General features: G+C 44.8%; 1 protein-coding gene across 2 annotated transcripts; it reads left to right on the top strand.

Moving 5' to 3' along the window:
* The first annotated feature begins 13,884 nt into the window (after nucleotides 1–13,884).
* On the top strand, nucleotides 13,885–15,650 carry LYSET (lysosomal enzyme trafficking factor). Of its 2 annotated transcripts, none has more exons than XM_012098952.4 (2): nucleotides 13,885–14,404; nucleotides 14,830–15,650. In XM_012098952.4, exons 1-2 carry the CDS (start codon nucleotides 14,325–14,327, stop codon nucleotides 15,239–15,241), a joined length of 492 nt encoding a protein of 163 aa, XP_011954342.1. In that variant the 5' UTR covers nucleotides 13,885–14,324; the 3' UTR covers nucleotides 15,242–15,650. The 2 variants fall into 2 exon arrangements, with proteins under 2 accessions (XP_011954342.1, XP_027813141.1); XM_027957340.2 differs by having other exon boundaries at nucleotides 13,885–13,935.
* The last annotated feature ends 746 nt before the right edge of the window (nucleotides 15,651–16,396 follow it).

Here is a 16,396-nt window from a genome sequence, read left to right on the forward strand (position 1 = left end):
GAGTTCCTGACCCAAGGAAAGTGAGAAAGATAATACGTGATCTTTATTGTTTCAAGCCACTAAGTTTTGACATGATTAATTAGAATAGATCATGGTAGTAAAAGTAATACAACCATGGAATAAGAACAGAAAATGAATAAAAGTGGAAAAATCACAAAATACGGGTGAGTGAGAAGAAAGTAATGCGATATAACTGAATTTAAAATTCAACAGGCACAGCATTGTAAATTGACTGTCTGTTGTTGTTTTACTTGCTCAGTGTCCGATTCTTCTGTAACCGCATGGACTGCAGCCCGCCAGGCTCCAATTTCCTAGGCAAGAATACTGGAGTGGGTAGCCATTCATTCCCTTCTCCAGGGGATCTTCCCAACCCAGGGATTGAACTTGCGTTGGCAAACGAGTTCTTGACCACTGAGCCGACAGCTGTGTGCTGTGCTTAGTTGCTCAGTCGCGTCTTTGCGCCCCTATGGACTGTAGTCCACCAGGTTCCTCTGTCCATGGCGATTTTCCAGGCGTGCCATGCTTTCCTCCAGGGGATCTGCTCAACCCAGGAATCAAACTGGGGTCTCCTGCATTGCAGGCGAATTCTTTACCAACTGAGCTACCAGGGAAGACCCGCCACCAACTATATGTCAATTTAAATTTTTAATTTTTAAAATAAAGAAAAATTCAACAGAAAGGCCGGCAGAGGGCGCCGAGGAACTGGAGTTCATCTTTCCGCTGCTTCTCTTGGGTCACGTGCTCACCTTGCAAGAATGTGACTCGCTGGTTAGCTCAAGCCTGGGTCACGCATCCACCCCTAGGCTATGGCTAAGCTGTGGCGGAGAGAATCCCCAAGCAAAACCCGGGCTATGGCTGGAAGAAGAGAGAGCAAACGCGGTACAGAAGTCCTGGGGGACATGCACACTTCTTCTGTCTCTCTGCTTTCCCCAACTGGGAGCAGTCACTTAGAGAAGAAGCCTGTCCTTGGAGCATCCGAGGCTCGGCCATCCCTGCACGGGAACACTCCGCTCCTGCCGACTGAGCCTGGCACATCCGCTCCTTGCGGAAAAGCTGTTTAGCTTCTGCTGTGCTTAATGCATTACCTATTACTATGAAAAATAAGAATGTAGGGTTTGGCCTCTTCGAGTTTAGCATCTTATGCTTTTTTGAGGTTCTAGTTTACTCATTTACAAATCTGTAAACATTACACCAGTAGGAAGTATTGATTGGAAAAAAGCAGAAACTTCATTTTTGGAACAAGGATAATTAATTCTGCCACCCAAAGACAACTACTGTTAACATTTTGATGTGTGCTTTACCGAATTTTTTCTTTACAAATATATTTGTGTGTGTTTGTCAACACAAAAATGAGATCGTTCCATAAATACTGTGGTACTCAACTTTTTTTCACTCAGTAGGCTGTAAATCTATTTGTATATCAAAAAATATTCTTCTATTTGGCTAAACCATATGAATTACCAAAATTTAACCAGTTTTGAACTACAAAAACAACTGCATATGGCTTCACCCAGTATAATTGTGTTTTAATCACTGCAGATTCTATAGCCCTTGGCATATGGCTTAATGTACTCAACTTGGTGCAAACAGTAAAGAACCCACCTGCCAATGCAGGAGACATAAGAGGCATGGGTTCGATCCCTGGGTCTGGAAGATCCCCTGGAGGAGGGCATGGCAACCCACTCCAGTATTCTTGCCTGGAGAATCCCCGTGGACAGAGGAGCCTGGCAGGCTACAGTCCATGGGGTTGCAAGGAATCAGACACGACTGAAGCATCTGAGCTCGCACACATGCACATCACTTTTTATTGATGCATTTGGTTTCCAATTTTATTCACAATGATTAAAAATTATTGCAATGGGGGCTTCCCTGGTGGTCCAGGGGCTAAGGACTCTGAGCTCCCAATGCAGGGGGCCCTGGTTTGATCCCTGGTCAGGGAACTAGATCCCACATGCTGCAACTAAGACCTACTGCAGTAAAAAAAAAAAAAAAATTATTGCAATGGAAAACCATTCTTTGTGGCCATTCTTAGTATCTTAGGATACATTTCTATAAACAGAATACATTAGATTAAAGGAATGCACATTTTACTATTTTTTAAATTAGCTTTTATTGGAGCAAAGTTGATTTACAATGTTGTGTTAGTTTCAGGTGTCCAAAAAAGTGAATCAGCGATACATATGCACAGATCCCCTCTTTTTTTATTTTATTTTTTATAAAATAGTATTACTTCTCTCTCTCTCTCTCTCTTTTTTTTTTTTTTTGGCCACAACCCTGGGCATGTTACTTGATCTTAGTTCCCTGACCAGGGATCAACCTGTGCCTCCTCCAACGGAAGCGTGGAGTCTTAACCACTGGGCGGCCAAGAAAGTCCTCCACTCCTTTTTAGATTCTTATCCCATAATCATCATCACACAGTACTGAGTAGAGTTCCCTGTGCTATACAGTAGGTTGTTATTAGTTATCTATTTTATATATGGTAGTGTGTATATGTCAATCCCAACCTACCAATTTATCCCTAACCACAAAAGAATGCACATTTTAAAAGCTTTTTTTAGACTTTCCTGGTGGTCCAGTGGTTAAGACTCTGAGCTTCCGTTGCAAAGGGGTGTGGGTTACATCCCTGGTTGAGGAACCAAGATCCCACCTGTTGCTTGTGACAAAAAAGAAAAGTGCTTTCGCTGCATACTGAAAGAATAGTTTCTGGGAAGCCAGAGCTGGCGGGGCAAAGTCTCCTCTCCACTCCCAGGAGGATGGGAGTGTTAGGGGCCCTGGAGGATATTGCTTCTCCCTAAAGGGAAGAAGGTGAGAACAGAAGGAAATCAGAGACAGGGAAGCAGCTGGGTATTTACTGCTTGGAGTAGAAAGAGACTGAGGAGGCAATTATGCTTGTAGCTCTAAAATGCTGAACATACGCTGGTTGTAAAACCTAAGAGGACCCATGGCAGCGTTTAGAAGGGACAAAGAACAAATCTGTTTATTACTCTGATACATGAAAGAGTTAAATTGGAGACAAGCACTGTCATGGAGGATCTTTTTTTTTTTTTTGAAACCTGGATCTAATAGAGGAATTGTATCATTTAAAGGGAAAGTACAAAGGAGAAGTAACAAAAGTGTAGACTCTTTAAAACAAGCACAAAAACCAACCAGGAGCTGTCATCGCCTCCGCAATGGCCCCCAGTGGTCTCACCTCTTAGAAGTCACACCTTTGTGCCATCTCGTCTCCTTGAAAATAGGCTAGAGTTACTACCTTGCTTCTAATGAGTAGAATTTGACAGAAGTGATAGGGTGCCACTTTGGAGATAAAAAAAAGACTATGGCTTCCGTCTTGGGTGCTGTCTCTTTTGAATCCCCTGCTTCTGTGGAAATGGTGGACGTCAGCTGCTGTGTCACAGGCAGCTATGTGATGAGGCCCGCAGGGGTGAGCCTGGAAGATTTCCCAGGCTATGACCACAGCCCTGACCAACACCTCTGCCAGGCAGCCAGAGCCTCCCAGTCGCTGCCAGATTCTTCATCCACCGGTCAACGTTTTCAGCCTCTAAATCTGGGGGCAATTAGTTGTGCAACAAAGGAGAACAAATACAATAGCTGCTTGCTGAGCCCTTACTATGCATTAGGTACAGTTCCCTGCACGGAACATTATGAGTCTTGACGCTGACTCAGTGAGTGCCATAGTTATTCCCATTTTCAGTCGAAGAACCTGAAGTCCAGGAAAGCGTTAGTAAACTTGCCCAAACCCATCGAGTTAGAAAATGGTGAAGCTGGAATCTGAATTGAAGTACTCAGGGGCCAGAGTCACACTTACATAAATGAAGATGTAAGAACTGCAGCTCAAATTTCACTGGATAGAATTGCATTACTTGCCCATGCCTTAAAAGAGCAGTTTGGTAAAGAGGACTGAATCATCTTAAACTAAATCAAGGGTTACCACCTCCGCTGCCTGCAGGGGCTAGGGAAAAGCTAGGTTTCCCCTGAAGTTCACAGTTCTGTAAAGTGGGAGAACAAATTTGGATTTAGGTACAGAGGAGGAAGGGCTAATGGTTGCTGGCTGGTAGCTAACTATTGTCTCTGCTGCAGCCTAAGCTGGGTTGCGTTATTACCACTTATTTTAGAGGGAGGGAGCAGGGAGTGGTGATGGATAGGGCCTCAGGGTATGTGGTCAGAACCTGCTTTACCAGTAATTATATTCATGTTCTCATATCCACTCTTGAAGTAGTGCTAGTTCCATTCAGAGCCAAGATGCTCTGAGGCCCTCTGGCACAGGGGTTAAGATCCTGGCTCTAGAACAGACAGATCTTGGTAGCTTCCAGTTGTCTGACTCCAGGCAAGTCATTTTTCCTATCCAAAGGTCTGCTTCCTTCTTTGAAATTAAGCATAGAAATATACCAATAACGGTTGTGGTCAGAATTAAATGAGGTAACAAATGTCAAGCATTTAGCACAAAGCCTGACACACTGATGTTACTCTTGCTGTTAGTTGGTAAGTCACGTCTGACTCTGCGACCCCATGCAATGTAGCCCGCCAGGCTCCTCTGTCCGTGGGATTTCCCAGACAAGAATTCTGGAGTGGGTTGCCATTTCCTTTTCCAGGAGATCTCCCTGACCCAGGGATTGAACCGGCGTCTCCTGCATTGGCCATCGGATTCTTTACTACTGAGCCCCCAAGGAAGCCCTGTGACTGGTACATAGGAAGAGTTTAACAAATGATATTATATATGCCATCATATTAATTATTATACAGCATTATATATATCATTATATATTACAATTTATCATTATGTATTATTACATCAGAGCACTATGATTAATTAAGAAATTAATTATAACCTTCAAAGTACGAAACACCATGTTGGGCCTATATGAGACTACAATGCACCTTGATATCAGGGAAAACATAGAATCTAGTTAGCGAGTTAGCACACTCATCAAGATACCCTGATAATATTTGAGAACATAGGTTAAGTGACAAATATTAGGCATTTCAAGTCTAAATTAAGTCTAAATGAAGACTTTAGAGTTACTTTTTACATTAAGGATATTCAAAGAAAGATAATTAGAATGTCTTTTGAGTCACACAGTTTTTTAGAGTTATAAGGGATCATATAACTGGAGAAGGAAATGGCAACCCACTCCAGTATTCTTGCCAGGGAAAGCCCATGGATAGAGGACCCTGGTGGGCTTTGGTCCATGGGGTTGGAAGAGTCAGATACCATTTAGCAACTAAACCAAGGGATCACAGCTTCTGTAGGAAAGTAAACTGAAGTTCAGGAGGAATTAAGTGCTTTTACTGCAGGCCATAGAACAAACGAGAAGTAGGTGCAGATTTGGGCTCAGGTTTGGGCTCTGACACCAACTAGTGTGTGTTCTTGAGCAAACCAGTCACCTTCTCTGAGCTGCCCTTGGCTCACTGGCAATATTCTATTTTAGACCCCAGCCTTCCAACTCCCAAACCACCTCTCTGGGCAGTGACTAAGAGCCTGACTACCCTATTTTACACTGAATTATTTAACATACTAGGCTTCCCCAGTGGCTCAGAGGTAAAGAATCTGCCTGTAACGCAGGAGACATGGGTTCGATCCCTGAGTCAGGAAGGTATCCTGGAGGAGGGCAAGCGACCCAATCCAGTCTTCTTGCCTGGAGAATTCCCATGGACAGAGGAGGCTGGCAGGCCACAGTCCATGGGGTTGCAAAGAGTCAGACACAACTGAGCAACTAACACATACCATGAACATAAGACAACCAAGACCTCTGAGAGCAGGGTGCGGCTTGCAGGTAGCAGAGGCAGGGAAGTGTGTGGGGAGCCTATGACAGCTAAACATTAGTACTGCTGGTCTAAGTGTCATTCTCTAAGAGACTTTCAGAAATTGATCTCTGAAACCAGCTACTTTCCAATCTGTGAAATGCTCTGACTGGGAATGAAGAGGAATCGTTAAGAATGTTTTTCTTTTTTTAATATTTATTTATTTGTCTTGTGCCAGCTCTTAGTTGCAGCATGCAGGATTTTTTATTTTCCTTGTAGCATGCTGTATCTTTAGTTGTAGCTTGTGGGATCTAGTTCCCTGACCTGGGCTCCCTGCATTGGGAGTTCAGAGTCATAGCCACTGCCCCACCAGGAAGTCCCACTGAAGATGTTTTTCACTTGTGCAGATGGATCGTTCCATTTGTCATGGCCGGGCCCCTTTGCCTACATAGGAGATTCTATAAACAACAAGGTCTTACTGTATGGCACAGGGAACTGTATTCAGTGAGCTGTGACAGAGAATTCCCTGGCGGTCCAGTGGTCAGGAGACTTGGCCCTTTCACCAAGGTGGCCCTGGCCAGGTTCAGTTCCTGGTCAGTTTAGCCACTCAGTCATGTCTGACTCTTTGTGACCCCATGGACTGTAGCACACCAGGCTTCCCTGTGTGCTTCACTACCTCCTGAAGCTTGCTCAAACTCATGTCCATCAAGTCAGTATTGCCATCCAACCATCTAATCCTCTGTTATCCCCTTCTCCTCCTGCCTCCAGTCTTTCCCAGCATCAGGGTCTTTTCCAAGGAGTCCGTTCTTTGCATCAGGTGGCCAAAGGATTGGAGTTTCAGCTTCAACATCAGTCCTTCCAATGAATATTCAGGACTGATTTCCTTTAGGACTAAGTGGTTGGATCTCCTTGCAGTCCAAGGGACTCTCAAGAGTCTTCTCCAACACCACAGTTCAAAAGCAGCAATTCTTCGACGCTCAGCTTTCTTCATAGTACAACTCTCACATCCATACATGACTACTGGAAGAAACATAGATTTGATTGGACGGACCTTTGTCAGCAAAGCAATGTCTCTGCTTTTTAATATGCTAAGTTGATCATAGCTTTTCTTCCAAAGAGTGATTCCACAAGCCGAATGATGTGGCCAAAAGGAAAAGAATTCTGTGATAACCATATGGAAAAGAATATACAAAAAGAATGTATATATGTATAGATCACTGGATCATTGTGCTGTACAGCAGAAATTAACATTGTAAGTCAACTATGCTGTTGTTGCTTGGTTGCTAAGTCCTGTCCATCTCTTTCTGCAACTGCATGGACTGGAGCCCATTAGGCTCCTCTGACCATGGAATTCTCCAGGCAAGAGCACTGGAGTGGGTTGCCATTTCCTTCTCCAGGGGATCTTCCCAACCCAGGAATAGAACTCGCCTCTCCTGCATTGCAGGCAGATTCTTTGCTGCTGAGCCACCAGGGAAGCCCCAGTATTATACTTCAATTTTTAAAAAAATATTTCTAGAAGGGTCATGGACCTAGAGAGGAAGTCACAGTTCCAGATTGAGCATTTGCATATTTTTCCACATAAAGCCTTGAGAAATTTTCCAGTCTTTGAAGGAGGCAGGCATGATGCCACTTACCTAAGAAATAATCCCATTCCCTCCTTTGGTCTGGCCAAGGCCTAACCTAAGTCCTTACCGCCACCTGGTGGTTTGTAGATGAATAACCATTTTGGGGAAGGACCCGCACTCTAGTTACTCACTCCCTAGTGACTTAATTCCCAGGTCATCTGTTATCTATTTGAGTATATATGTAAGTACCTATGTATATATTTCAACAAATAACTTATTTCAAAATAGTTTGATACTTTCAGAAAAGTTACAAAGATAGTAAAGAGAATTTTTGTTTCTTATTTAGACATTCATCATTTTTATTTACGTTTCTTTGATTTCTAGAGCAGCCGAACAGCTGCTGATGTCTTTTAGATATAGATATTTTTTTCCTCTTGTGTTATTCAGTAGGTTCTTGTTGGCTATTCATTTTATATATAGCAGTGTGTTTATGTCAAAGCCAAACTCCCGAACTATCCCTCCCCGCCACCCTTCCCCTCTGGTAACCATAATATTCGTTCTCTAAGTCTGGAGTCTGTTTCTGTTTTGTAAATAAGTTCACTTGTATCTTTTTAAGATTCTGCATATAAGCAATATCAGAATATTTGTCCTTCTCAGTTCAGAGACTCTGTATACGCACGTAGTTTCTCCTTTTAACGGCTTTCATTACCCTGGTAATTTGTCACCTCCAAGAAACCAACCTTGATATGTTACTAGTCACTACACTCTAGAGCATATTCAGATTTCACTCTTCCACTGAGATCCTCTGTCTGTTCCAAACGCCTGTCGAGAATACCACACTACCTTTAGTTGCCAGGCCTCCTTACTCTCCTCTGGTCTTTGACAGTTTTCCAGTCTTTTCTTGTTTTTCCTGATGTTGATAGTTCTGAGGAGTGTTGGTCAGGTCTTTTGTAGAACATCCCTCAGTGTGAATTAACCTAGTATTTTGCTCAGACTAGACTGGATTATGGGTTCTGAGGACGTGAAGCCCCCTTGTCGTTACATCGTATCAGAGACACACGCCATCAACGTGACTGATCCCTGATACTAACATTGACCGAGCAAGATAGTCCTGGTGGGCTGCAGTCCATGGGGTCGCTAAGAGTCGGACACAACTGAGCGACTTCGCTTTCACTTTTCACTTTCATGCCTTGGAGAAGGAAATGGCAACCCACTCCAGTGTTCTTGCCTGGAGAATCCCAGGGATGGGGGAGCCTGGTGGGCTGCCGTCTATGGGGTCGCACAGAGTCGGACACGACTGAAGCGACTTAGCAGCAGCAGCAATGTTTATGTCAGAACACCTTAAGGAAAGCTCTCTGGAGTCAGACTTTGTACCTCCCCCATCCTCTGGTCACTGAATCTTTGAGTCTCAATCCTCTCATCCAGAAAAGAGAGGAAGTGATGAAATGTTTTTCACAAAACTTAACAAAGCAGCACACAGTTGATTAAGATCAAGGACTTGAAATAGTATAAATCCTGACACTGCCACTTATTAGTTAGGAAACCTTGGGCAAGTTACTTGACTTCTCTTTGCCTCTCCTTCATCTGTAAATTGGGAAAACAAAAGGCTTTGCTTTCAGTATTGCTGGAGGACCAAATGCATTCAGTGGTGTTCAGTTCTTAGTCCACACAAGTGTTCAAAGTCAGTTATTATTATTGACTGGGTAGATCTCCACGGCTGGGCTTATAACCTCAATTTAATTATACAATCACTCCCCTCCATCTCAATGCCTCACATACAGGAGGGGTGCAACATTTATTAACACCTATGTGTGCACACATTCACAATGTCTGTCAGCAAAACACAGCTAATACCACTTCCTAAGGTGGCGAACAAATGACTATACGCATATAAACAAGATCGGAGTTACAGCTCTGATTTTATCCAGAGTCTATGTGTCATCTCCTGTTTAGCTTCTTTTTCCTCACTTTTGGGCTTCCTTGGTGGCTCGGATAGTAAAGAATCGGGTTGGATACCTGGACTGGGAAGATATTTTGAAGAAGGGAATGGCTACCCTCTTCAGTGTTTTTGACTGGAGAATTCCATGGACAAAGGAGTCTGGCTGGCTACAGTCCATGGGGTCACAATAGTTGGACATAACTAAGTGACAAACACACTTGTACTTGACAAGTTAAAATTACATACATTTAAGGAAGTACAACAAGATGGTTTGATATGTGTTTAACCTTCTGTAGGGGGAACACATGTGAATTTATGAAGAATGAACACATGATATTTATTCATAACAGAAACATGGCTTTGTATCTAAACCCAAAAGTATATATCCCAAAACTGGTTCTTTGGGGGTATTTTTATTAAAGACTTTCAGTATGATCTTTCAGCAATTTTCAACTTTCATTCTTCCTTATTTTGAGACCAAATCACTAGCCCATGTCCACCCTCCCCGCTGCCCACTGGTTTTCCAGGTTCTTACTCCTCATTACAGCATCCAGTTGGCAGTAGTGTTTAAGAAAGATGTTGTCTAGGGACTTTCCTGGTGGTCAACGGTTTGGACTCTGTGCTCTCGCTGCTGAGGGCCTGGGTTCAACGCCTAGTCAGGGAACTAGATCCCACATGCCACAACTAAAAACAAGATCCTGAGTGCCACAACCAGAGATTTTGCATGCTGCCTGCATGCTGAACTAAGACCAGTCACAGCCAAATAAATATGTTTGTTCAGTTTGTTTGTTTTAAAAAAAGAAAGATGTAGTCCATCAGTTCAGTTCAGTTCAGTTCAGTCACTCAGTCGTGTCCGACTCTTTGCGACCCCATGAATCGCAGCACGCCAGGCCTCCCTGTCCATCACCAACTCCCGGAGTTCACTCAGACTCACATCCATGAGTCAGTGATGCCATCCAGCCATCTCATCCTCGGTCGTCCCCTTCTCCTTCTGCCCCCAATCCCTCCCAGCATCAGAGTCTTTTCCAATGAGTCAACTCTTTGCATGAGGTGGCCAAAGTACTGGAGTTTCAGCTTTAGCATCATTCCTTCCAAAGAAATCCCAGGGCTGATCTTCAGAATGGACTGGTTGGATCTCCTTGCAGTCCAAGGGACTCTCAAGAGTCTTCTCCAACACCACAGTTCAAAACCATCAATTCTTTGGCGCTCAGTCTTCTTCACAGTCCAACTCTCACATCCATACATGACCACAGGAAAAACCATAGCCTTGACTAGATGGACCTTAGTCGGCAAAGTAATGTCTCTGCTTTTGAATATGCTATCTAGGTAGGTCATAACTTTTCTTCCAAGGAGTAAGCGTCTTTTAATTTCACGGCTACAATCACCATCTGCAGTGATTTTGGAGCCCCCAAAATAAAGTCTGACACTGTTTCCACTGTTTCCCCATCTATTTCCCATGAAGTGATGGGACCGGATGCCATGATCTTCGTTTTCTGAATGTTGAGCTTTAAGCCAACTTTTTCGCTCTCCTCTTTCACTTTCATCAAGAGGCTTTTTAGTTCCTCTTCACTTTCTGCCATAAAGGTGGTGTCATCTGCACATACTAATTATTAAATGTTGTTAACAATCTGCCCAACTTCCCTTGTGAGGCTGGGTCCAGACACCCTTAGGACTGCTTCTCTTTCTTGGCAGTGGGAACAACGCAGGTCTTGCAGTAAGGCAGATGACAGAATTCTGAAACTAGTTGTTTCCCCATTTTGCAGGATTTTTACAAGGATTAAGTGAAGAAGTACATGGACCATTTAGTCTAGTCTGCCACCCAGAGGTATGCAATGATCCTGTTTTCCCTTCACCCTCCAGATTCAACACATAGATACCTTGGGACCTGCTACTTGCACTCATTTTTGCAGTCTCATTTCATTCCATTGTGCCTCAGGAGAAGGTCCCACCAGCATTCTCAGTTCGAAAACTACTCCCTACCCCTGGGCACCAGGAGGAAAGTGTCCAAGGGACTAAGTGTCCAAAGGACTGTGCAAGTTGAGTGGCTTTCAGATTCATGCTTTTGAAACACTTTGTTCAAGTGAAATTGCTCTTGGAAACTCGGTATAAACAAAATAGTTTAAAAGGTCATTTTATTCACATTTCTTTATTTTCTAAATTCATATCTATAACTGAATTCAACTATAATTGAATGCAACCTATTAATATGACATTCACAACTGGATGCTTTGATGACACACATGAGAAATCTGGGGTTAGAGATGGCAGCTTCGAACTTACCAACTGCAGCGTTGAATTCTCCCTCTTGTTTTGATGGCATAGAATCAATAAAATTCCTATTCACACAGAAAATAAAAACCACCGCTCATGATCTTCATGATTAATATAGGGCCAGACATACCTAACTGGGCCTCGTTGGTGGCTCAGATCGTAAAGAATCTGCCTGCAACTCTGGAAACCCGGGTTCGATCCCTAGATCGGAAAGAAGGGAATGTTCTTGCCTGGAGAATTCCATGGACAGAGGAGCCTGGTGGGCTACAGTCCATGGGGTTGCAAGCAGTCGGATGTGACTGAGCGACTGACAGACACACGCACACTTAGAAACTACCTATGACGCGTCGTCACGTGGGACAGCTACACTGGCCCCTGTTATCACACAAGCCGGCATCTGAACGAGGTCTGATCAGCGTGTGCACCTGAGCCATGACTGGACGTCCTCTCAGAGTATCACACGTGCATAGTGATGAAACTTCTGTACACTGTGAGTGATTAAAAAACAAATTCATGGGTGAATATAAATAGATAAATACCAGTGCTGAACTACATCCTTCTAGTCAATGACTAGAGAGACATTTAGGAGACATTACATGGGCACAGAAATGACAAAGGATTGTACTAAGAACTGCACAAACATGAGTAACTTGGCAGGACAAGATAGGTTAATGTCTATCACTGAGCATACACTGTTCTGCCTCCAGGTTCTGCTAGTTGCAGATAGCCCTTCCTGATTTCCCAAGATTCAGGTGAAATGTCCCTCAAGTCCTGCCTGGAGGAGGGCACCCTCCTCCTCCTCTTCAGCTGCCTCTTCATCCTTTATTAGGGTCAGTAACTGTAAGAAGCCTGCCTGCGCTGGTGTTCTGTGGACTGCTTCAGCAAGGACCTACTCCGGGCTCACTCCAAGTCTCCTCTCTACCAGTTTCTGTAGTAAACGCTCCAGCCTTAGTACCTAAGCAATTTTCTCCCTCCTTCTGGTAAGTGGTCAGGTATTTGACCTGCAACTCCCAGAGCCTGCAGGCATATAGGAGTTGTGATAAAAGGAATGTTTATCTGCAAGAGTCAAATGATACCGGCTGCTGGGTCTCTGAAGCTCTCTAGCAATCGCCTTGTTTTTTCGACATCTTACATCTTTCATATCCTCATCATTTGAGTAGTATGAAGCAGCCAGGATTCAAACACTTCTGGCTCTGGAGAATCACTACCTGAGAAAACTTTGTTTTTTCTATTTCAGGTGTTGCAGAGCAGGCTGAAGAGCCTTATGGACTGCCTGTGCCAACAAAGGGGCCCGTAGTCCTAGAATCACATCCTAGTCTAGATCAAACTGTCGTTTCCATACGCAAGAGCTCTGGTAAACTTACCCAATGTCACGCCCTCCCCCTCTAAGAGTTCATTTGCTTTGCTTAAAAATTCACTATCTGGGTCAGGGGACTTAATGAGCACTCTACAGGCACCTCTACCTCCGGGTATCTCCTTAGGGACCAGAGCATGACTTGTCTCCTCAGTAAGTCCTATTAAGGCTACATTCCTGATCTCGTCCCTCCGGGACATCCTCCTGAGGAGTCAGTACTCCCCTAAGGGGGCTACACCAGCTCGCAGATTGCTGCCACATCACAGGTCTGGGCGATGCCGGCAACCAACGGCGCTTTCCGCGAGTTCACATCCATCCCCCTACACCAGTCTCCTAAGAGCCTCAGCGCCAGGGTGCCCCAAACAAGATTTAAATTCCAACTTTTCCCACACCATTGACACCACCGCAATTCACAGTATTCCTCCGCGGTACTAGAGTTAAGTCTGGTTAATGTCCGAGTTTCCGACGGGCTGCGAGGTCGAGGCAGTCAGGTCAGTTTGAAATGTCAATGAATGACCCGAGACTCGCGCCCGGAGAAGGCCCGCGCACCCGCGCCTGCGGCCAGCCCCACTGCGGCAAGCAGTCACCGGAGCCTCTCGGGGCCTCGGATCTAGCTGTCTGTGTGAGTCCATCGCCGGTAGCCGAGGCACCAGGGCCTGCTCGCGACGCTTCCCGGACCGCCAGGCCCGAGGAACGCGAGGGGCGGCCTCTTCTCCACTCGATGCACACCCAAGGGGGATACCAGAGGCGCGCAGGGCGGAACAGCTGGGGGACCAGAGCCACGAGAGAAGCACCAGGGCGAAGCTTCGAGGAGGGCTTGAAGCGGCCAGGCTCGGACGGCCGGCCACCAGAAGAGGGTCTTTGCCACCACCCGCACCTCCTCAACTTTAGCCAGCCAGACAGCTGGAGCCGATTGGAGAGCTCTAGAGGAAGCGGTGCCGCGGCCTGACGTCAGGGGGAGGGCCGGGTCTTTCGGGGGCGGGGCATGCGCGCTTCCGGCCCGAGCCGGAAGCCCCGAGTGTGGCAGCATCCGGGTCGGCGGGCAGGCGGGCCAACCCGGACAGGAGGTGAGACCCGGGACCTGCCCAGCTCTGCAGCCTCGCCCGGTGGCCGCTGCCCGGCACTGGGCTCTCCGTGCTGCAAGGCGGAGAGGCCCGGGTCTGGCGCCGCCTGCGCAGCCCTGGTCGCGTCGCGGCCGGCGGTGCCTGCTGCGCGACAGGGGGCGGGGCCGGCTGCAGGGAAGGCCCAGGTGTCGGGGGAAGCCTCCCGGCTGGGCCGACCGCCACAGCCACAGGCTGGGGCTCGGGCAGCAGCAACGGGGGCCAGCCCGCCGCGTGACCGGCTGCAGTCACGCTGTGCTTAATCACACTTAGTCTTTGCTCCAGGCTGGCCGTGCTCACCATTCTCCCAGCCGGTGACCCCGGGGGATTTCTTTTATGGTGGCTTTTTCTCTGAAATGCCAAAGCCACCCGATTATTCAGAACTGAGTGACTCTTTAACGCTTGCCGTGGGAACAGGAAGATTTTCGGGACCACTGTAAGTGTTAAGAGTTACTGTCTTAACTTGGGGGCTCCGACATAGGTTAAACTTGAAGAACCAAACGTTCATGTCTGCAGCAATACTGTTAAATCAGGAAGTATTTGAACTGTTAACAGTGAAATGTTCCGTAGGAAATGAATTTAATTATAGTTTAAGGGGGGTTGTACTGGACCTGTTTAAGTCAGATATAGTGATTTATATGTGGGCTTCAATAAAAAGCCTGCTCAATATATAATTAAACTTTATCATATCTATTACATAAAACGACCTGTAAGTTGTTTACATTTCTTAATAGATGTAAATTTAGTTATTTAAAACCTCAAATGGGGTATTTTAGAGCTCATTGGGGGAAAAAAGTTAAGTACATTTGGAATACTTACCATGACAGCGTTGCTAGACCCTAACTTGTTTCTAACTGGCAGGCACAGAGCATGGAGAATGATGAATTTCCGTCAGCGGATGGGATGGATCGGAGTGGGACTCTATCTATTAGCAAGTGCAGCAGCATTTTACTACGTTTTTGAAATCAATGAGACTTACAACAGGCTGGCCTTGGAACACATTCAACAGCACCCAGAGGAGCCCCTTGAAGGAACCTCGTGGACACACTCCTTGAAAACTCGGTTGCTCTCCCTGCCTTTTTGGTTCTGGACAATTGTTTTTCTCATACCTTACTTACAGATGTTTTTATTCCTTTACTCTTGTACAAGAGCTGACCCCAAAACGGTGGGCTACTGTATTATCCCCATATGCTTGGCAGTTATATGCAATCGCCACCAAGCATTTGTCAAGGCTTCTAATCAGATCAGCAGACTACAACTGATTGACACATAAAATCTGACATCATTTTTTCCTTACAAGTACAAAACTGCCAGTATGATATGGAACCTGATCACAAGACTGCAGTTTCTTCACAGATCTCAGGAAGTTGTGGTGGGGCAGAAGCTTTTTAAAGAATGTGGCTAGGGGGCTAACTTTATCTGAATAATGACTTTTTAGGTAAAGACTGAGAATCAGTACAAAATCATGTGGATGACTTCAGATTTTGGAAGTAAAATTTTATCTGTTGTTTGCATTCCTTAGAAGCTTGAATAAGTACCTGGACTCATACTTTTATTTTACTGTGCAACATAGTGATAATTCAGGAAATTTTCCTTTGGGGAAAAATGAATATGAACATTTCCATTGTGCTTAATGCAAAAAGGTCCAAACATGGTCATAAAATTTAAATTTTATACAATTATTTGGCTTGCTTTAAAATTCTTCAAACTACACCACCAGTTCATCCCACTGTAGCTACGGCACTATGCTCGTTTGCTATCAGCTTGTGAGAAATTGGTATGAAGTTATTGAGGCGATGGGTGTCTTGAGAAGCAAAATGTCTTCCTTTTGGTAATGCTGCGGGCGCTATTAGCTAGAATTATTAATGCAATTGAAAAAAAAAAAACAACTTGGGAAAAGACTAAATGTTTGAAAGCTGAGCAATCTAACACACAGAAAATGGAAACAAGGTGTTCAATGAAAACATTCCAATCCCTGTCAGATGTGTGCTAAGCGATGCTCTCAAGTCACCATCCCTCTGATTTTCTTTTCTGCCTAAAGTCTAGTCTTCAGGCAATAGGTTAACTGCATGAAGATGTGACCCCTGTACTGCCTCTTTTGCGTCTGTACTCACTACCTCATGTCTGGCAACAATACAAATAACTGAAAAATGGAAAACTAGATTTTAGGATTTTTTTTTCTTTTTTTTCTGGGTGAGATCAAGATATATTTTTATAGTTACATCATCAATACCAGAGAAATGTTTTACACTGATTTTTAATAAGAATCATAACATTTTTTGGTGCTTCTCTTGGGCTCTATTTTAAGAGCTTTAATGTGAGTCAACTCATGTAGTCCTCCAACAGCCCTATGAGATAAGTTATTATCATCCAGATTTTACAGATAAGGACAGTGAGCTGAAGTTCTGTAACTTGCTGAAGGTCACAT

The sequence above is a fragment of the Ovis aries genome, chromosome 18 (genome assembly GCF_016772045.2).
Source record: "Ovis aries strain OAR_USU_Benz2616 breed Rambouillet chromosome 18, ARS-UI_Ramb_v3.0, whole genome shotgun sequence".
Classification (NCBI taxonomy): domain Eukaryota; kingdom Metazoa; phylum Chordata; class Mammalia; order Artiodactyla; family Bovidae; genus Ovis; species Ovis aries.